We start from the raw sequence: 22,265 nt of genomic DNA on the forward strand, positions 1-22,265 counted from the left end.
AATGTCTAATTTATATTTTGAATAGTATCCTTGCCTTTTCAAAGTGAAACCAAGTAATTGAAAACTATTTGATTTTGAATTCTTACGGATGCAGTCGTATCTTAAGGATATTTCCGTTGACCTCTGAATCGAATGATCTCGAGACTAGAGAGGTTTTGACATCATTGCTTATTTGATTTGTTGAAGCAACATAAATGGAGAAGTAATCTAGAGAGGTCTTTTCATTAATGGAATTCACATTTATAAACTTTTATGCACATAATTCTCATAAATAATTGTTTACTTTTTCAAAATAAAATCCGAAAAAACTAATAAAAATAAATAAGCATTTCTTGAAATTAAACTTTTCCTAATGGATAAGTTTAATTTTCTTATTTTTTTTCTTTCTAGAAAATTTTTCTACTTAATCTTTTTTTTTTCATTGACACCTTCAACAGTATTCTTCTTTCAAGAACAAACGATTATACAAAAGCTCATCTTAACATGTTTTTTACGTGAAACATCATCTCAACATCTTTACTGCATTTTTTAATTTGTATAGCCACTTCAGTATCCAACATTAACTACCACATGTAGAAACGAGTTTAGATCCTCTCCATTTCCTTTTCTTCTATTTCTTTCATTTTATAAGCTTTTTGATAAATAAACGAAATGGAAATGATGCACACTTTATAAAGAGTAACATTCATTTCCTTAAAAGCTTGAAAATGAAAAAAATGAAGAGAAAAGAAAACGGAGAGATCCTAACCCACAGAAACATGCATCAAACCTCCTGTACTTGATTTTAAACAAAATGTCAATTCTCATAAAAAAAACATGTTAACTAATATAAAAAAAAGCTAAAAACAAAATCAACCACTAATAGGACATTTTCTTTTCTCTTGAAATTGTTTGTAAAATTTGATCCAAACTAGTACTCCTTTGATTTCTTTTTATGTCTATTTTATAAAAATAAATTATATGCAACTATCTTATTTATATAAAATAATAAATATGTCACTTAATTGAACTAAACGCCTACAAATAATCTAATTATCATAATTTAAAATATTCTTCATTTTGTTAATCATGTCAACATTAAACTAACTAGAATTCATGGTAAAGAGTAAAACAGAACACTAATAAAATGTCAAAGATCTAAAAATAACAAATTTTACAAAGACTAAAATCATATAATTATATTTCCATAAAACATATTTAAGTCATTGCAAATTAATTTACATTATTCAAACTCATTATATATTCCCTCATTTTGTCATCTCACATAAGGTTTTCCTCAATCATTTGATACATCATAACTGTACAAGAGGAAAATATATCAACATAAGAGCATGAGATGAAAGATCATGACATAAATGATAGAAACACAAATGGTACATTATAGAACTAATAAAAGAAAAACGATACATCATGTTTTATTGCTGACCAAAAACCAAATGCGACAAATGAGAGAGACGGCTTTGCTACTTTGCATAGGCCAATGACTTGGTGCGCCAAAATATAAGTTAGCATCTCATGGAAAAATAAATAAAGTAAACACTAAAAGAATCAACTCGTTTTCTTTGTTGTTCTTTTCAACTTCTTCCTCGGAGAACTATGGTTAGTGATTTTATTTTTAAATGGCTGTGAAGCATAATTTCTGAGCCTCTGGAGGATCTTCCTTTCATTGATGCGCAGCATCAAAGAATGATACAGCTTTCTCTCTCTAACTAAACTACACCTTCCCAATGCCTCAATATCATCTTCAATTGATTTCAAGCCATAGAGACTCTCCCTCATATCAGCAAGTGACGACAGGACATCACAAACTTTTTTAGGCAGCAAGGATTTCTTGCTCATATTAAATGCTTTACTAGGAAAGATATTACCATTCAGAAAGGTGGTTCCACTTGATTCATCACAATTTCCAGCAACCGATAGGTCTAACTTATGGTAGGCATTATCTGGTAATAACATGATGTGCAATAAAACGAGGAGTTCAATCTGTGGTTCTCCATCAAATGAGATCTCAAAATATTCAGAGTTTTGGCTGCCACATGCAGAATAGCCTAACTTTCTCCAAAGGGAAACTCTTGCTCTACTGTGGCGGTCAGAAAACACAGAAGTACACCATTGAAGTACCAGTTCCATATCTATGTTTACAATATCATAGGAATTATCTTGCTCAGTAAATCCATATCTATGAAGCAAAGCAGCATTACCCAATAGCCCATAAGTATTAAATACCTGTTACACAAGAGGAATTCTTAAGTATTAAAGTTATCTTTAAGGGAAGAATAAGAGGTGTCACACTTTGGCCAAGTATCCTACAAAGAGACTCCCGAGAGCCAGAAGTATTAAAGGAATGGCCATAGGAATGGGCGCATCATGACATCGTAAGATGTTTCGCCCGAATGAATTAGTTGGTACTAGAAATGTTAGAAAAAGTGAACGAAAAGAGAAATAAGAAGTGAAAAGGACAGATTCCCAACCAGAAAGCAAAATTCCATCTTATGGTATACTTAGTGTAAGCGAGCTCTAATATCACATGTTTGGAATAAAATCCAGTTAGAAAAGGAAATCCAATTAGAGATAAGCTGCCCATGAGCATCATGGCATAGGTAAAAGGGAACGAGGAGGCAAGCCCCCCATCTTTCGCATATCTTGCTCATCCAACATGGCATGAATCACCGTTAGATCAAGAGTAGCATAGTGACATTGGAGGTTATTGAACGTTTCAAATTGAAATGAAAAACATATTTTTCCAAAACTATGAGCGATAAACAAGCATGTAGTACTCTGAGGTTCAATTCTATGCTACGCACAACTGATCACTTATTCATGGAAGTTACGAAAATAACATAACTGAAAGGAAAATTCTCACCTCAGTTCCACTGCTGACATCTTTTATCATAATCATCTCCAGCATAGAAGTATCACCATCACTAACTGAAGAACTATCCGAGTCACTAACATTGCAGTTCCCATTATTTAACACGGTCATATCTATAGAGGAATTTTGAGCCAATGTTTCTTCCTTGACAATGCCCTCATCATCGTTACAGCCATCAACATCAGTATCAGACTCATCATTAGAGGACATAGCAGTGAAATGCACATCCTCGGCACCTGTTTTATGATTGAATCTAGAGCAGAAGACAGCATATACATATACATTATTAGAATAGGAAAATCTTCAGATCTGGATCTTATACATAAACAAGGAAGCATGGACACTTCAAAATTACAGTTGTGTCATGTTGGACATGGATACTTCAAATACTCTTAAGTTACATTTTATATTTTTAACCTTTATTTTTTAAACTTTTATAGCAATACCAATGGGAATATCACAATAATTAGAACACAACCACCACCACAACAACAACAACAAAGTCTTATATGTATACAATGATTCATTCAAAAATAAAACATCAATTTATGAATTAAACTTGTATTTTGTGTTAATTTTATATATTGTATTATAGTGTTGGGAAATCGAGAGGGATAAATATGGAAGAGATTCATACCAATGGACCACGAGCAACCATACAAGTGAACCGGACACTATACCTTAAGACTCAAGTTTATGGGTCTTCTCTTCACTTACATATGGTGTTCAACTTTTTTATTTCTACTCTATGTTGGACTTCACCTCACACTTGTACTTCAACAATCTCCCCTCAAGTGTGAATCTCTGTCACATGGTAGTCTCTCCATCGAGCGGAAGCCTATTATCATCGGCTCTAATATCAATTGTTGGAAAATCGAGGGGAGTAAATATCAGAGATATTTACACCAATGGATCATGAGCAATCATGTAAGTAAATCTAACACTACACCTTAACCCAAAACCTTAAGGCTCAGATTTATGGATTTTCTCCTCACTTATATGATGTACAACTTTTCCATTTCTACTTGATGTGGGACTTCACCTCACACTTGTACTCCAACATATAATCTGTGGTGTCCTACTATTTTTAAAATTATCTATTGCCCATGTCATATTGTATATGTATCATGTGTTGTATTTGTGTTTTCTAGCACAGAAATCACTTTATGAAAATTACACATACTCTCAGTCTCTTTGGAAAGGTTTTTTTATTATTGTTTATCTAAAATAAAAACATAATGGGATATTGATACTAAAGCAGTTCTTGAATAGTATAGTATACAAACACAAACACACATTATTTTCTACATAGAATAAATTTCTCAGCATCTTCTAAACTTGAAAAGGCTTTAAAGCAAGACCTCAAAATTATCACTCAACTGAGATTGAAGAAATGCATGCATCCCTGAAACCACTTACAAATTTGAGTTCGAGCAAAGTTAAAATGTAATAAATGGGTGTACACTAAGACTAGAAAAGAAAAACATGTTAATGACCAGAGGCTTTACTTACAGATCTGCCAAGGGAACCATGCCAAAACCATGGTAATCATCAATCTCAAAAGATCGTGAAGATATAAGACTTTTTGCTGCAAAGTATTGTTCTACGCCAAAGAACTTTGGATTTAGTTTTAAAGGTGCTAAATCCAATAGGGGTAGAATATTCTCTTTCCAGTCATCATAAATCAGAGCCTTGTCTTCTTGCACTGTCTGCCTAAAATTGTAAGAGATCAGAAAATGTTCATGAAATGTAGAGCACATAATGTTATGTTGTATTCCAAAATTCAAAGTACTAGTTTAATGCCAAGGCAAAGACTGAAAGAACGGTCATAAATTATCTTAGAAGTTTTCAATGTTGTGCCAATCACAATTTCTCAGATATTATTTAAGTCTATTTCCCTCATATGTTCAGAGTTCCAAGCAATCAGCAATATAAACTAAGTAATGTGTATCCCTTTCTCTTGTTCAACATTTAATCTCACTTTCAACGGATATAATTGTGAAAAATAAGTATAATGTAGATTTTAATGAACCCCCTGCCCTAGCAAATAAAGAACAGCAAAAAAACTATAAAACCGATTGACATAGTTCAGAATATGAAAATTTCAATGGGATTCTGATTCTAGAATCCAAAGTCGAAAGTTAAAAAAGTTAACTATACTCGAAAGACAATCTAATAAGCAAAAATTCAACCAAGAAACAAACAGCATCCTCTTGCAATTTTCACAAAAATATAAGAAATAGCAATCAAAAAACGAAAGCATGTATTGACATGGCTCTATATGGTCAATTATAATCCATCCTCTATGAATGATTAAGCTGAACAATACAAGGTATACCTGATGAAGCTCAGTACCACACAAAAGCTCGTTTACTTCATCGAGGGTCCAAACAATTGGCACACACTCTTGGTGAGGCAAGAGTTGAAGGTAGCCAGCAAAAGGAGAGTCCCCATCCAAGCTTCTCTCATACATGATAGCAAATGCAAGCCCCAAATGACCATCCAAACCAGCCTCTTCAATGATCTTACGTGCCCCACTGGTCTTTGTGGTGAGGCAAGCTTCCTTTGGCATCTTGGCCACAACATCACCTTCCTTCAACTGGCACAATGCTCTCACTTCAACTCCTTCTTCTGGGGTGTCCACAAACTCCAGTGCATCGCTCCATTCGAGCCCCTTCGACTTCATCCACCGCTTGAATGCCCTCAAACGCCTGTGCAGAAAAAAGATAGAGCGAGTTGTTCAGACACAGAAACAAACACGTTGTGTGCAATGAAAGATTTTAACTTGCAGCGTGTATGGAAAATGGGTAAATCTAGAGTTAGAGTGTTTTTTTTTTTTTTGTTTTGTCTTGTCGTGGTTCGGCAACAATGACAGAAAGTTAATGATTTTAACGGGTGAGGGTGGGAAAGCTTCGATTTTTGGCATACCCTTTGGGTAATTTCGTTCAGTTTTCAATGAAAATGGGGGAGAAAAGGAGAGAGAGAAGGGAGATAATAGTCGTACCTGGAAGCCATAGGTGGAGGGAAGGAGTGGGAGAGGTTGGCTGTGGAAAGGGTTTAAAGTTGCAAGTTGCCACCACCAACGCTGCAGTGCAGTTTCTGCCTTTCTGGGTTTGGGCTTTAGTTGTTGAATAGAAATGCTAATTGCCCAAAAGGCCTAGTTTCTTTCTCATTTTCTCTCTTTTTTATATAAAAAAAAAAAGTAAAAAAACCAAGAACGATGTAGGATACTTTTATAAACTATAATTGTATGATTAAATTTTTAAAAAATTGAAAATGAACCGGATCCGTTTTTTTTTTTATAGTTGAGATGTGTTATTTTTATCAATCTAACTTAACTTAAACTCGCGATAGATCAGATTTACGCGCAGGTTCCAACTTATTTTGACAAGTCTATACCAGGACATATGATAAAATAAAAAAAGGGGTTTAAACATTATAAGAATGATTTTTAACCCTCAAGTTAGCATGAATTTCTACAAAATGTTACATAATCCTTGCCGAGCTTCCCTCTAATTTTGAGAAGAAGAAAAAACACCTTCTAAAAATAAAATAAAAAAAGGTGAAAGATTCAAGGGTGGAAAAAGGAAAGTTTATTGTCACTTCTCGTTGATAAAGTATAAGAGGTCACACAATGCATGATTAATATAAGTGTTATTGTTGGGAACCCAAATTCCCGAACACAAGTTTGCAAGTAGGTCCAATTAGTATGACCATACGATTTCTCCAAATCAATCTTATAAGTTACACCCTTTTTTTTTTTTCTTGGACTTGCACATGCTGTGGATAATTTCATGAAGAGTTATGGCATTATATGTAATGTCTCTACCTAAAATGAAATTACTTTGACGGAGACTAATAAGATCATTCAGCAATGGTCGCAATCTATTTATCAATTTATTTGTGATTATCTTATCATGAATGTTATGGAGACTAACAGATAAAAAAAAATCCTTCAATATGCAAGGATTATTATTCACCTTTAGATTTGAAGCTAATTAAAGTTTTTTCAACAAGAAAGGGTCAAAATAATTTGAAACAAAGGTCTTATGCATAAAATTTTAAATGTCATCTCCAATAACATGGTTAAGGGAATTTAGTTTAATAGATTAAATAAGAGTGAGTGAATTATTATAAATTTTTTGACACTAATATTGTATTTGATTTTCATCAATAAAAAAAATATTGTTTAAAAAATATTACCAATAAACCATAGTGACCAGAGACCTTATAAGGTAATTAAATTATCAAATGTAGCAACAAAAAAAAAAGAAAGAAAGACTTCCATTGTTAAGGAGGAATTGAAATAAAAAAGAATTAGTCAACAAACTTCCTTTTAGGGATTTAATCAACAAACTGTGTTTAATTCTCCACTATAAACATAACATATCGGAAACTAATACTACTACTAATGTGCATGTCTAACAAGTCAAAGAAAAACAGAACTCACTCCTAGTCCACTGTAGCACACATCTTGGCAATGACACGATGTAACAATTTTAACTATGGTCGTGTCGTGGTTTGCCTGTGTTTCGTAACTTCTGGGTGGATTGCAAGCATCACGAGACACAACATTACATGATTTTTTTTTTATCTCACAATCTTCTGTTAGTTGATTAATTATGAGATTAATACTTGATTCTGAAGACACATTTAAAGTTTATCCTATCTCTTAACATTTTATTCTGTGGAAATCAAATTAGTGTTTTTTCCTACAAACTCAACCTATGCCAACTGATGTATATTTATTGGGTGCAACATTAACATAATTAAATAAGTGAAGTTAGATACACAATAGTACATTCATTCATACATTTATGCTTAAACGACAGCAAGAGAGAGTTTCTCACGCAGCCTCCTCAAACATTAGCAGAGGGAGTCAGACACAAACGTAGCACAAAGGAAAAAAAAAAAAGAGAGGGTCTCACTCGCGCTCCTAAGGTGAAACAATCCACAACTTCTAGGGTTTTCTTTTCCAATTTCCACAGTTGTTCCTTCGATCACACTTTTCTCATTTCTCTCTTTCTGTTCCGAGTAATGTTACCACTCGGAGTAGGGCTGTTTCATCTTTTCATTTTCATTTCATTGCTTAGTATACAACGTTGAATTGGGTTCCACATTTTTCTCGTTGTAGGAAACACTTGTTTCTGTTCTCCGAGTTGGGTATCCGTATTTCTCTGTGTATGCTTTACTTGTATTTTAATTATTTTCGAGATCTGCTCTTTTTTAGTTTTCACTCATCGTTAATTGTTATTCTTCACTTTTTCTTTTGCTTAGTTCATAAGCTTATTATAGCGTTGTATGTAACCGAACTTGAACAGTATGCATGCAACCAGGGATGGATCCAGAAACCTTATAAAGGGGCCCTGAATTTTTTTTTCTTCCTTTATAATTGTTTTATGTCTAACTTTTAATAAATAATAGTTTTTTTAAAAAAATTACTATTTTTTGCACATAAAATTAAAACTAATTTTTATATTAAATGATAATAACATTAATTTCATAATAGCAACAAACACATAATTAGTTTTACACTAGTTATCACTTTAATCATTGCAATAAAACAACTAACACCATTAATTTTACACAATTTTCTACTAATTAACATTAATCATCATTATAATAACAACATACAAAATTAATTTTATATAATTTTATACTAATTAACTTTAAAATATATATCTATATACATGAAAAGTTCCAAGGGAGGGGGGCTCGAGCAGGGATCCATCCCTGTATGAAACTGCGGTGTCTAAGAAGCAATTGAAAACTTTTCAAATTGGATTTTGTATTTGGTTTTATATACTGTTAATTTGATTTGGTGCTGACTATATCCAGATGTTGCTGCATGATGCCTCAATTATTGTGTCCTTCATCTCTCTGTCTTCGTCTTTGTGTTAGGTTTGAATGTTGCTGTTGTGTGTTTCAATGTTGGTGATGCATTTGTTGTTCAATGATTTTGAATGCTTGTGAAAATTGTTGTGGCCTTGTGTGGTTTCCTAAACTTTTTTTTTTTTTTGGCTGGCTTGCAGTTATTGAATTTCACATAACAAACAGGCTGCAGAGGTAGGGATTCTGTTAGCTGCCACTGCCAGATTACTTGCTTCTGAGTTTTATGACTCTGTTGGGTTTTCATTATGAGTGGTGCACCTAAGAGATCTCATGAAGAGTCTGTTCATTCATCTTCAAAGCACTCAAATGAAGATTCGGGTACTTATTCCAAGTTGGTTTCATTGCCAGTCTCAAATGAGTACCATATGCCTTATGATATAAGTCAGGACTCCCGGGTGGCAAAAGTGCCTCGAACTGAATTTCGTGATGCAGATAGAAGATCCCCTCTTAATCCAGTGTATCGGATGTCGTCACCTTTGAATGATTCTCGTGCAGATAATCCTATTGGTCCTGAGAATAGGATAGAATCAAGGGATTCGAAGGACAGTAGAGATCCCCGGTTTGAGAATCGTGATACAAAGACAGAGAAGGAGTTGTATGGTGAAGCAAGAAGGGATCCTCCAAATGCTAAAAGTGAAAAGGATATGCGCGTAGAAGGTAGAGGAGATGACAACAAGGATGTTTGGCATGATCGGGATAGTCATAATGATCCGAAAGGTGACACCAAGACAGAGAAAGATGGTTATAATGTGGCTAGCAGCCACTTGAATTGGAAAGATTCAAAAGAGTACCATAGAGGAAAAAGATATTCTGATGCTCCTGGTGGAAGTTTGGACACATGGCATATGTTACGTGGAAATACACAAGGCTCGGTTGAGGTTGGGAAGGAGAGTTCCGCAGCAGGAGAGAGAGATTATGTTGAAGCTCATGAAGCTGTTAGTGAGAACAAAGTTGATCCTAAAGGTGATGATAGATCCAAAGAGAAAGATAGAAAGAGGAAAGATGTGAAGCATAGGGAATGGGGAGATAGGGAAAAAGAAAGAAGTGATCGTAGAAACAGTCCACAAGTTAGCAATAGTACCGGTGACTGCAAAGAATCTACCAAGGAAGATAGAGATGTAGAAAGGTTGGAGAGGGAGAAAAAAGATCTTCCAGAAGAGAAAGAAAATATAAAAGAGAGGGAAAAGGATCAGATGAAGAGGGAATCATGGAATGGAATGGAGAAAGAGGTCTCAATTAACGAGAAGGAACCTGTTGATGCATCAGCTAAACTTCCTGAACAAGAACCTGTGTTACCAGAGCAGAAGAAACAAAAAGAAGTTGATAGCTGGAAAAATGTAGATAGAGAAGCTAGAGAGAAGAGAAAAGAAAGGGATGCTGATTTAGAAGGAGATAGGTCTGATAAGCATAGCAAATGTCTTGACAAGGAATCAAACGATGGGTGTGCTGATGGAGAAGGGATGATGGAGAAGGAGAGGGAGGTCTATAATTATAGCAGTCAGCACCGTAAGAGGATACAACGATCTAGAGGGAGCCCTCAGGTGCCTAACCGGGAGCCTCGTTTCAGATCCCGTGCCCAAGATAATGATGGGTACTTTCCTCCTCTACCTTTCTTGGTTTTCTGATCGTTTGCAAATTTGATGATCCAGCAAGTATCTTTTCATTATCTTTTGCATATCTCTTCATTTTAAAAGTTGAAGCTTCATAATTCTATTTGTTAGAGGTTATTAGAGACTCTAATAGAGGTTTCTTTGTCTCGATTGATTGAATCTTACTCTATGGTATTTTTAGTTAAGGTCCATCATTTTTATTAATTATATCTGGCTATATATTTTGCAGGTCTCAAGGTATGCTGTCATTTTATTTCACTGGCTTGATTGAATGTAAGACTACTGAATTTGTACCTTCATGAAATAATGCAGGTTTTAGCAGAGATTGTTATTACTGACCCGTTGCTTTATACGATATGTTTTATTCTTTTCTTTCATATTTATGCATCTCATTTACACTTCCTTCTTAATGTGTTGTTTGTTGTGATTTTGTTATCATTTGCTAATCTATTGTTGGTACTTGGTACTACTTGTCGATGGAAGAGAGAAAATTAAAGCTTGATGTTTCTGCTACCCTTTCCTTTGCTTGTCCACTATATATAATTTCTGGTCTTTCAGGTAAAGTAGAAGTTTCTTCTGTTGTTTATAAAGTTGGCGAAAGCATGCAAGAACTGATAAAGTTGTGGAAGGAATATGAATCATCTCAATCTCAAATGGAAAAAAATGGTGAAAGCTCTAATAATGGTCCCACTCTGGAAATTCGTATACCATCTGAGCATATCACAGCTACAAACCGCCAAGTAAGTTTATTTTTGTTTGTTATTATTATAAAATTGAAGAATCTGTGTGACTTCATTTTTTTTGGAAGGGGGGAGGGGAATAGAGACTGTGTTTGTGGCTTTCTTTTCTTATTTACATTGACTATTTGTCTTCCTGTTTATTCGATGCTAATTAAATTTTACGTCTTTTGTTGCTTTTTTTGTTTTCTCAAGTTTTTTTTGGCATTTTCTGATGTTTTGTATACTTGTACTTGCACATTACACCACGAAAGGAAGTGTAGTGTATTTTTGTTAATGGTCAAAGTCAAGTCAAAAAGGTGTGAGGATTGTGATCCACAGTTGCAGATAATCATGCTCTTTAAATTTTTTTATTTTATTATTCTTTTTTTCTTGGCTTATTTCCCCTATTTTTTTCCGTAATGGCCATATCCCCTTTGCTTTATCTTGTGCTTGTTGATGTGGTAAATATAATGTCGATATATATTGTTAAAGAAACAATACAAATAAGTGCTTTGCCATTGAGATGGTCAAGATGTTGACCTGAAACCAATTGCTGTTCACTATGGTATTGGGCATCATTATTATATTGTATATCTTTAAACTGATTGCTTTTTGCAAAGTGATTCCTTTTATTTGAAAAGTGCTGTGAGAGCCATCTCCCCTTTTAAATGAAATGATGTATGTTTTGCTGTTTGTAAATTAAATTATAGGTGTGGTAATTCTCTGGTCTTTTTAGACTTAAAAACTTAATCGTAGCTGTGATAAATCCCCTCATCTACATAGCTATTTGGGCCATTATTTTGGTGTTTTGAAGCCTTGGTTTAATTTAGTTCTGAAATTGGGTTTGAGTCCTCTAAGTACCCTAAGGTTGAAACATTATTAATTGTGCTTTTTCACAAATTTAGTTGTCAATTTTGTTAAATAACATTGATTCTAATTCTTTCATGATCTGATCTAGCCTCTATTAACCTTCAGAGTTGAAAAATTTTAAAATGTTGTTTGTCTATTCATCCAGGATGCTCTGAGACATCAATATCCATATTCTGCCAATTATCTGGTACCTCTTGATTTATTCAAATCTTCTGCTTCTTCCATAGTTCCACCTGTATGTGAGACTGCGTGATTTTTTTTTGGGTCAAGTGATGCCCTATCATATAGAAGTCCTTAAAAGATTAAGAGTCAATAGCCTTGCTTGCTAGAGTGTTTTAACAACCAAACAACTACAAGTCTAAACTTTTCTATTGATTTTGAATTGTTTTCAATATGTAAGCCTTCTTATACTTCTGTCCTACAGCATGTTTTTTACATTGAGCAGTTGAAAGGTTGGTGGTGATTAGGATTAGGATACCTGATTTTTCAACTGCACTACTTTATTCATAGCCTTGAGATAAAAATTAAGCTTCCTTGTTGGAGAAAGAAATTATTAAGAAGGCATTGATTTTACCTGATTTTTCAATGTTCAGGAAAAAAATGTTTGATTTTCTCTGTTTCTTTAGAAAATCAAGAAGGCATTGATTATCTTTTCTTCAACTTGATCCTTGGCTCTAGATACGAGGGCAAGCCTTGGCACAATGGTAAGGGTGTGGGTTCAAATCCTGACACCAATCGCTCTGTTTGTGGGGATAAGGCTACATACATCTACCCTCCCTAAAACCCACTAGGTTGGAGCCTCATTCATTGGGTCAACCTTTTATTCTTGTCTCTTGATATATCCACTATGTGGAAGGAGAGGGAGCATCAATGGAGTGAGGGTAATTTAGTCAAATGTAGCATTGGGGTATTTGAGAGATTTTTAATCCTCATGCAAAAACCTTAAATGACAGACATTTTGAAATATAGACCATATTTAATTTACCATTTTGATAAAATAAAAAATGTACATGACTAATTTGTATTTTAGACATGGAAGAAAAGTCATGTCTGGAGCATTAGACTAAAGAATGTGGGTAGTGGGTAGCATTTTGTTTGATGTTAATGTTTTGATGAAATGAAAGTTTTTCTTTTCATCTTTGCCTTGTTCTCTTAATAATTTCAAATTCTAAAACAGAATAATATTTATGATTTTCCTATTGATGTTGCTATCCATGTCTTGAGAGTTACGTTATTATATTCAGGTCAGAGGTGGCCAGCTTTGGGGGACCGATGTGTACACATACGATTCAGATCTTGTTGCTGGTATATGTCTTTACAAAAAGATGCATTTGCCTTTTCTTATAAATGACAGGTCATATATTTGGCGATAGTATGGATAATTGCAATTTTGTTGCACCTGCACAGTTCTCATGCATACAGGTTACTGTCGCCCAACAGCGTCTCCACCCCATGCAGCCATACAAGAATTGCGTGCAACCGTTCGTGTACTACCTCCTCAAGATTGTATGTCCTTACAGCCTTTAATTTTATCTCAAAACCATTGTGTTCTGTCAAAAATATGTTTTCAGAAAAGCTATTTAGATCTCGGTTGCTTCTTGACAAGTTTTGCTTACATAATGAGTATTTAAAATCTCCCAGTTAACTTTAGTTTACCATTAAACTATTCTATAAGGTTTATGATTGAGTTGTTCTTTTCAAATAATTAAATATTGGTCTAGAACAATCAAGATGAAATGTCTCCTACATCCCCTCAAATTTTGCTCAGATGCACTGTTGAGAACTGTTTAATCTCCAATTTAAATCTGGAATTTTTCTGGGATTTTATTGGGGCAGGACTTGACTCTTATTAACTGAAATCTACTCCATGTACCATTACCAAATGAAGATATGGCTACTTTTATCACTGTCATGCCTACTGCACCAAACACCCTCTTGAAACTTATTTACTTACAATTGAATAATTATTTTATTGGAATTTTATATATTCATTTATCTTCTTATATCAAGTAATTTATAGCCAATTGTTAATTTTGTTGGTTTCCTTTCTGCTTTTGTGGTTACAGATGTATTCTGTTGAAGCTTCATTTGGATAATCTAATGATGGTAATTATGTATGTAATATCAGGCTATATTTCTACACTGAGAAACAATGTCCGTTCCCGTGCTTGGGGTGCAGCAATTGGTTGTAGTTATAGAGTGGAGCGGTGTTGCATTGTGAAGGTAGTATCAGAACCCCTGCAAAGTCTCCTATTGTCCTTTTGCAATTTTCAGCCCATGAAATTATCTGATTCATTGCAGCTTCATATGCTTTAAATGTGATATAATCTACTTCTTTATTTTCCATAACAAAGATAAGATCCTTTTATTCATTTTGATATCTTCTGTTTTTAGAGAAGTTACTTTACATAACAAAGATTATATCCTTTTATTCATTTTTTATATTTTCTGTTATAGAGAAGTTGCTGAGTTTTGCTTGAATGCTTTAGTTCCGGACCTCTGTTTTCATAACATGTTAAACTTCCTAATGAGGATATTATCTTTGGGGCGGAAGTGCTTGGGCATAAAATGGGTCTGTACATCTACCATTAACACCTACATCTGTGCCAAACATTTACATGGACATATGTATAAATTTATTATTGGTTGAACCTGGCACCTATCAACATTAAAAACTTAATATTTAACTTCTCATTTTGTTGATCTTCAGAAAGGAGGTGGAACTATTGATCTTGAACCTTGCCTTACACATACATCAACTATTGAGCCCACCCTTGCTCCAGTGACTGTTGAGCGAACTATGACTACCAGGGCTGCAGCTTCGGTTTGTCCAGCATCTTATAATAAACAAAACTTTGACTGCAAATTTTAATGATAGTAATAGCTTTAGATTATGATCCATACCTCTACTTTATTTACGTTGGTTAATTTTACTTAAATTTTTGTTTGCTTAACATTTTACTTATGCTGTTCCATATATGGAACTTGCTGGTTCCTACATTTTTGCTTTCCAATAATTCAAGCATGTATTTTATTGATTTCTTTTTCTTTGTTCCCCTTTTTTTTTAGTTAAGGTTTTTGATTAATTACTGTTTGTTATTGGGCTATTCTATACTTTAATTGATTAAATTTTTTTTTCTGGCTTAAGAATTGTGCATTGCTATGCTTTCTAAAATTGATATATTGTTTTTTCCTCCAAGAAGCTGGGGGGAACGGGGAACTGGGGGAGACACAAACTGCCTTTTGTTTTTGCACTAGATCTGTTTTCTGTTGCACCTTTCTGGAGTTATATATATATATATATATATATATATTATGTTATTAATATCTATAATTATTCATTAAAAAAAAACTATTGTATTCGAGAATTTTATTTTTCACACATGCTGAACTCTGGGATTTGTGTTGCTATATCTATAAATTACCATGCTGTGTTATTTTCAGAATGCATTGCGGCAACAAAGATTTGTTCGAGAAGTCACAATACAGTACAATCTCTGCAATGAGCCTTGGTATGCAAGTTTTTTTTTTCCGGGAAAAGTGACTAAATCTAATATTGTAATATGTGTTTGTGCAAAAATAATAGAAACTAATTTGTTATTTTGGTAATATTTGAAAATATCTCAGCTTTTGGTAATGTAATGTGGATTATGTTGCAGTATTTCTTTCCCTAAATTAGATACCTGGCATGCAACACATATTTTTCAGCTTACTGTGATTAGTTTATAAACCTATCATCTATACTCATGATTATAATACTTTTTATTTGTCAGGATAAAGTATAGTATAAGCACTGTTGCTGACAAGGGTTTAAAAAAGCCACTTTACACATCTGCACGTTTGAAGAAGGGGGAAGTTTTGTATTTGGAGACACATTTGTCCAGGTACTTTTTATATGGAAGTTCTTGTTCTAAATCAACGATCTGTATTTCAACTGTCACTGAATTAATTGTTAAATGTCACATGTAAGTGCAACAGGAATGTGCTTATAAATGCTACTATATATTGAATAAAATTTCATTGTTATCAGTGTTATTTTCATGTATTTTTTAATCAGTCTGCCTTTTAATTTGTGGAATTTGAAGAATCCATGTTGATGATCTTGAAAAGTATTAGTCTGTTCCATGATCTTCTTGAAAGTCTGAGGTCTTGTTGAAGTTGTAAAGAAACTTCTTACTGCTGTTCTTTTAATAATGTGTCATTTCTTTGTAGATATGAACTTTGTTTTACTGGAGAGAAGATGCTCAAGGTTACACCAGCAGCCCCGTTGCATGACCCTGCCACAGAAAAGTCTCAAAATCACCACCCACATTCTGCAAATGGTGAAAAAAATGATTGTGAGAATGTCATGATTGACGCATTCCGGTGGTCTCGTTGTAAGAAGCCTCTGCCACAGAAACTGATGCGTACAATTGGCATCCCTTTGCCTCTTGAACATATAGAGGTATTTTTAAATCACTTCTCATTTATTTTCAACTTGCATGTTAAATAATGTCTCTTGAATTTTCTCCCCGATTTATTATTGCAATGTTTACTCAAATTACGTGCAGAATGCATATTTAAACTTTTCAATTGTATCAATAATTTACAATCTGCACTTGTTGTCCAGGTACTGGAGGAAAATTTGGACTGGGAAGATGTGCAATGGTCGCAAGCTGGTGTTTGGATTGCTGGAAAGGAATATACCCTGGCACGGGTGCATTTCTTGTCAATGAATTAATTTATTGTTATTTTGGGGGATGGAGTAGTTAGTTAATATAACTCTTGGTTTTTTTTAGGCAAGATGGGGGAATAATATACGTATTTGGAAAGATATTGTCTCATGTAACAACAGATAGTTTATGGGGCATGGATATTGGTCTCTAATAAACAATAAACAATTATTTACATTGTGTAATTTTTCTCTCAATTCATGACTGCTGATTGCAATTGTTGCTCTTGCTGTGTCTAAGTTCAAGGGTTTTATGACACCACAGAAATCGGGTGCATACATTAATAATTGGAGGAAGGTATCATGGTCGTAGCCCAGTGGAATCTGTCGAATGACAATGTTAGCTACATAATCCAATAAGTTTATAAACTAGTAGAATGACAGATTGAATTGCTAGCTGAGCCTCTTTTGTTTGAATGGTATGTCTTTATGGATGGATAGAGAAAAGCCACACGAGGCTCAAATTTGAACAACGAAAATCACGACAGAAACCGAACAAAAGCCCCACTAGGCCATTGTGCTTCCTGAGTCCTGAGACAACCAGTTGCTTTTGGAAGGCATTGCATGGCACCATTGCAAGGTAGTGCTGATACAAAAAAGACATCAACGACAATACTAATCAATCATCATCTAGTTCAATATAAATTTAACCTAACCATCTTTTCTAATTACATAGATTTAAATGTAGCCTGATGCAGAACCTTCCCAAGATAGGTTGAGTTTGGTTCTGCATCTAAAAGGTCTGCGTTACTGTAAAATTCACGTCAAACTTCATAATAGAAACACTGGTAGTAACGCGCATCCACTGTTGTCTAACGTCCATCTAAACCAATGGATACATCCACTGTTGTGTAACGTCCATCTAAACCCATGGATAAGTGCATGTTTATTTGCAGTTGGAAATGCTGCGACATGCATTCCAATGCAAATTCCAACGAATAAAAACAAAATGAATGCAAAAGCAAGTATCCTAATCCGTGGGTAAAATTACTTTCGCTTCAAATATAATTTTGCAATTGATTCCCAAACATGCTCTAAATGATACATAAACTTCAGCTCAAATGTGTAATTTGCCAACATAAGCTGGAGTGAGTTCCATATGATGAAATTGCAGGTCAATGCCATCCATCCTGATATATCTATAAAGATAAACTTAAGAACACGAATGTTGCGAAAATTGTATGTCATTCTGATATATCTGCTTTATAGTTTTGGAAATCATTTCAAAATTTCCCATCATGCATAAAACAGCAATCCCAGCAATAAATTTGAAACTATGGGAATGGGGATTTAGCATTCAAAATTTCAAATCTATATACATCCCCTCTTCAACCTACTTGACTGTACAATATAATCCAAGCATTTCCACAAGCAAACTCAACCAGAGGAAACACTCAACTTGCACTGCAACCATGGCAACCTCTTCTCACCCTTGAGAGAGATGAAAATCTCACAGGCACACGAGTTGTTCTCAAACAAATCCAAAGCAAGAAAGTAGAGCCGCTCATCAACACCTTGTAACTCATCCAACACCTTAATGCACTTGCTTATGGAGAACCTATCCTCGTTCTTCAAAATGGCAGTGGCCCTCATCTTTGAAGCAGCAGCAATCTCCAGCATGGCATCCACGATGGCATCGCCGTTAGCCTTGCGGCTTTGCTTCCGGCCACGGGAACCAGACGGCACAACAACAGGGTGACGCTTATGTCCATCCAACATATGCACATCTTCACCAGAGCCAGAAGTACCATCCTCATCCACATAAGCCATTGCCACTGTAAATGATACAATGATAGCATCATTCAACATTACAACCATGCCAATTGCACCGAATTCTCAATGTACAATACAATTCACCAACAATGGGGGCAATCATCACACGGAAAATTCAGAACCGTAGAAAACAAGGAACCCTAAAACTAAATCTCACTTTGCGTGCAAAATTAAACAGACCCAGAATGAAAAGACAGCATTTTCAAGGTTCAGTTAGGCTTGCAATGCGATTGAGGGAAAGGAACGAAAAATCGTACCTCTGTCGGAAGATGATGTCAATTCCGCTAGTTAGGGTAACGAAGCGTTGGGGGAATCGCGATCTTCTTCCAGACTTGGTTACTGAAAACTCATTAATCGAAGTTCGTTTGATGCGCGAAATCACTGCAACTTTGAAAACCCTAACATGAAGAGGATGGAGGATGAAGACAGTAACAGGAGTATCTTGAACGCATAGTTGGACAATGGTATATGGCTATATGCCATGTTCCTTTCTTTATCATTAAACCAAGTTATACCACATTTATGTTTTCTTCCCTCTCATTTAGAGTAATGTTTTATTTATGAAAAGGTTAATTAAACTTTTATTTATTTATTCATTTCTTTTTTTATTAACAACAATTTCTGTGCGAATATAATATTTATAAATAAAAATAATTTAAATCTAAAAAAATAATTAAATAAACTTAGAGAATTTATTTTTCCTTTTTTGAAAATAATTATTTTTATAATTTTAAAAATGAACAAATTTAATTAACAAAATGATAGATTTATAAAATTTAAATATGTTTTATTTTAATTATCAAATAAGATTTTAAAATTCTAAAAAGTGAAATTTAATTTTTAATTTCAGTAAATGAAAATAATAAATAAAATTAAAATATAATATTTTAATAATGCAAATTTACTCCCGGTCAACAAATAGTGTGTATGCATTTTGTAATGGACTTGTGATAATACGCAAGGGATATAAGATCATCATTGTTTGTTGTGTAATTAAGAATATTTTAAGATTGATAATAACAAAGGATGAAATTGATGTATAAGAAAATCTTGAAAAAACATTAAAAATATATACACGGAAAGATATGTGAGGATTATACCATACACTAAGAAAATATATAGTTAAGAAATTGAAAAAAAAAAATAAGGATGTAGGTAATATAATAACACTAGAAAAAAAAACTATACCAAACACCTATTTTATGATCCATCAAACAACCGAAGTTACATCGGATCCAATATGAAGTGGATCAGTTCAAAAATGTCAATTGTGCAATAATTGCATAGGTAGTTTATGGTGTGAAATGAAAATTACAAAAGTTAAAAAGAAATTGGGAATGAGAACAAGAGAGAATAACATCAATGAAGACAATTGAAATATCAAGTAGGTTGCAGAATTGAGGATACTTGAGAATCAAAGATTATGGATAGTTATGCCTGATTAAATAAAAAGTGAAATTTAATTTTTTTTTGTATTTTTTTTAATTTATATCATTTTATTATGGTTGGACTTGAAAGATAATAATAAGAAATTTCAAAAATAATTAAGAGATAAAAATATCTATGTAAGAATAAAAATTAAAAATAATTTTTAAATGAGATATTTTCTTTATTGATTGTTATAGATATATATATTATAGAGTTAAAAAAGAGGAAAAAGCAGTTAGGTATGCAAAGGTGTTTTTTCTTATTATTCTAAGGGTAAATATTCTCTCTTTAACTTTTGTTTTTCACCTTACTAAAATAGTCTATGTGACACAGAGGAATGAATTTGTCACTCAAATAATTATCAATGTGACTATGTTGACTAGATTGGACAAAAATGTCAGTAAAAACATAAATGTTAATAATTTTTTTGTTGGAAAAAAATGTCAATATTTTTTTTATTGGAGAAAAATGTCAATAATTTTTTTTTTATCTAAATGTCAGTATGTTCCCTTGAACCAAAATATCAATAAGTTATTATTATTGGATGATGTCAATAATTTTTTATTAGACCTAAATATCAGTATGTTTCTATTGATTTACTAAAATAAACATTGTAACAGTACCAATTAATACAAATTTTTTCAAATTATAATAATTAGTCACAATCTACTATAAATAAGAGATAAATATATCACATATTTCACTTGTTCGAATCTTGACTATTTTATTAACAATGACAACGAAATTTAACAACAGGATATATTTGTTACATTTTTTATACTTTCGGGGATTAAATTTTGTATTTTTATCTTTTAAGAACGTATTTATTATTTGTCAGCGAATTACACGTTCAGGGGATAAAAGTGACTATTTACCCATTCAAGTGGAAAGACGAAAAGTTAAGAAAATATTATATGATAAATATGTCAATTCGATCTTCTAGAGATACCACGTTGGCATCATTGATAACTACGTCCTTCTGTGTCATATAAGTTATTCTATTAACGATGACGGATAAAAATTAACGGCCAGATAAATCTATTGCACTTTTACACGGGAATTAAATTTTATATTTTCATCTTTTATATATATTTGTGATCGAATTACACGTTCAAAGACAAAAGTGACTATTTATCCTTATTCTAATTTACTATGTAAGAGTTGCCGGTGATATGAAGTTTCTGCTTAAAGGATCCAACTTGGTGGGAATGGAGAAGGTTTCGTTGGTTTGTAGAATTTTGAATGTTCATGGGACTATGAGGGAGCATGTGAAATTGGTGCACTCTGTGGTGAGGGTTGAGTTGAATGAATTGGAGGGAGATGAGTTTGGTGTGTGTACTGTACTTTTGCCGTTGGTGGCAGCGCTGCGAGGACTTGGTGAGTGTAGTTATGCTCGTGGTCGAAATAATTTGGAGTCCATAGGGAGCGATGATCTGAGATTGAGTCTTGGGGGAATTTTTGGAAGGGAATGCCCAACTGATGCTTATTTGAGCAGTGGCTACTATGCTGTTTTGAACTTGACTTTTGGAAAGAATTACGATGAAAGCTAATGCTTTTAAATGTGGTAGTCTAAATACACAATGAAATGAACTGAAGGATAATGGTTCTTTTTTTCCCCCCTCTCTTGTTAAACAAAGGAGAAGCTTTAACACTCTTTTTAAATAGGTTAAAAAGAGCTGAATTATATGAAAGATCTTTTTTCAATTTTATTGTTAAAATTTAAATCTAAATCATAACCAGACAATAGAACACTGTAGATTTGTTTAGTCCGAGAAATTAACTTACAGGATGAATTTGGATTGGAAGATAGTGGATTGAAACATTGTTAGTGGTTTGAAAGGACAAGATGCTTATTAGGCAAGACAATGGTTTTAAGGTCAAATTCTAGGCTATTTGGGATCCTTAAAGATTACCTGCTAATTTGGGATTTCAGATTTTATAGTTTCTTGGGTGAATCTATTTTATGCTATAGGATTTAAATCTGGACAGACTAAAGTTTCATTTTTTCTGGGGCAATATTTTTGTTGACTTCTATGTGGATTTCAACCTATATATGTATTTTTCGAGAGGGGTATGTTGCAGGTATACAGAGAGATTCGAGAGTGCTTTTGAGATGATAATGTTCACTTCAACCACCTAGGCATCACATAACCCACAGAGTAGTGCTGCATCAATAATTGTGTTCTTTGATGGCTTGATATTACTTACATGAGATTGCTAGTTAAACTTTGGCAACTTGGTTGTCCAAAAGTCCAAGTCAAATAACCAAACACCTTTTTAAATAAAGAACACAGAAATGACAAGCAATTTAAGGAAATCTTTTCATCAAGCTGATGGCTTCGGGATGTTACAGCTTCCTGCATCACCAAAACTTTAGTAACACTTTTTTT

General features: G+C 33.6%; 3 protein-coding genes across 7 annotated transcripts; 1 reads left to right on the plus strand and 2 right to left on the minus strand.

The window, feature by feature from the left end:
• Window positions 1-1,168: 1,168 nt before the first annotated feature.
• LOC100794971 (ribosomal lysine N-methyltransferase 3) lies at window positions 1,169-6,037 on the minus strand. Its single transcript, XM_003555492.4, has 5 exons — window positions 5,877-6,037; window positions 5,211-5,583; window positions 4,385-4,581; window positions 2,864-3,125; window positions 1,169-2,226 (listed from the first exon to the last, which is right to left on the minus strand). The coding sequence occupies exons 1-5, from the start codon at window positions 5,885-5,887 to the stop codon at window positions 1,549-1,551; spliced, it is 1,521 nt and encodes a 506-aa protein (XP_003555540.1). The 5' UTR covers window positions 5,888-6,037; the 3' UTR covers window positions 1,169-1,548.
• A 1,607-nt stretch (window positions 6,038-7,644) lies between these two features.
• Window positions 7,645-16,860, plus strand: LOC100795503 (uncharacterized). 5 transcript variants are annotated; one of them, XM_014772731.3, is made up of 13 exons: window positions 7,645-7,813; window positions 8,905-10,355; window positions 10,604-10,647; window positions 10,933-11,114; window positions 12,109-12,150; window positions 13,208-13,268; window positions 13,371-13,469; window positions 14,092-14,186; window positions 14,674-14,787; window positions 15,408-15,475; window positions 15,737-15,847; window positions 16,176-16,407; window positions 16,573-16,860. In XM_014772731.3, the coding sequence occupies exons 2-13, from the start codon at window positions 9,010-9,012 to the stop codon at window positions 16,681-16,683; spliced, it is 2,505 nt and encodes an 834-aa protein (XP_014628217.1). In that variant the 5' UTR covers window positions 7,645-7,813; window positions 8,905-9,009; the 3' UTR covers window positions 16,684-16,860. The 5 variants fall into 5 exon arrangements, with proteins under 5 accessions (XP_014628217.1, XP_014628219.1, XP_006606405.1 ...); XM_006606342.4 differs by having other exon boundaries at window positions 7,648-7,813; window positions 10,604-10,611; XM_014772732.3 differs by lacking the exon at window positions 7,645-7,813 and adding an exon at window positions 8,595-8,773.
• Window positions 16,861-17,842: 982 nt separating this feature from the next.
• On the minus strand, window positions 17,843-18,946 carry LOC100777086 (uncharacterized). Its single transcript, XM_003556364.5, has 2 exons — window positions 18,705-18,946; window positions 17,843-18,449 (listed from the first exon to the last, which is right to left on the minus strand). The coding sequence occupies exon 2, from the start codon at window positions 18,442-18,444 to the stop codon at window positions 18,052-18,054; it is 393 nt and encodes a 130-aa protein (XP_003556412.1). The 5' UTR covers window positions 18,445-18,449; window positions 18,705-18,946; the 3' UTR covers window positions 17,843-18,051.
• Window positions 18,947-22,265: the final 3,319 nt, after the last annotated feature.

Source organism: Glycine max, chromosome 20 (genome assembly GCF_000004515.6).
Source record: "Glycine max cultivar Williams 82 chromosome 20, Glycine_max_v4.0, whole genome shotgun sequence".
Lineage (NCBI taxonomy): Eukaryota > Viridiplantae > Streptophyta > Magnoliopsida > Fabales > Fabaceae > Glycine > Glycine max.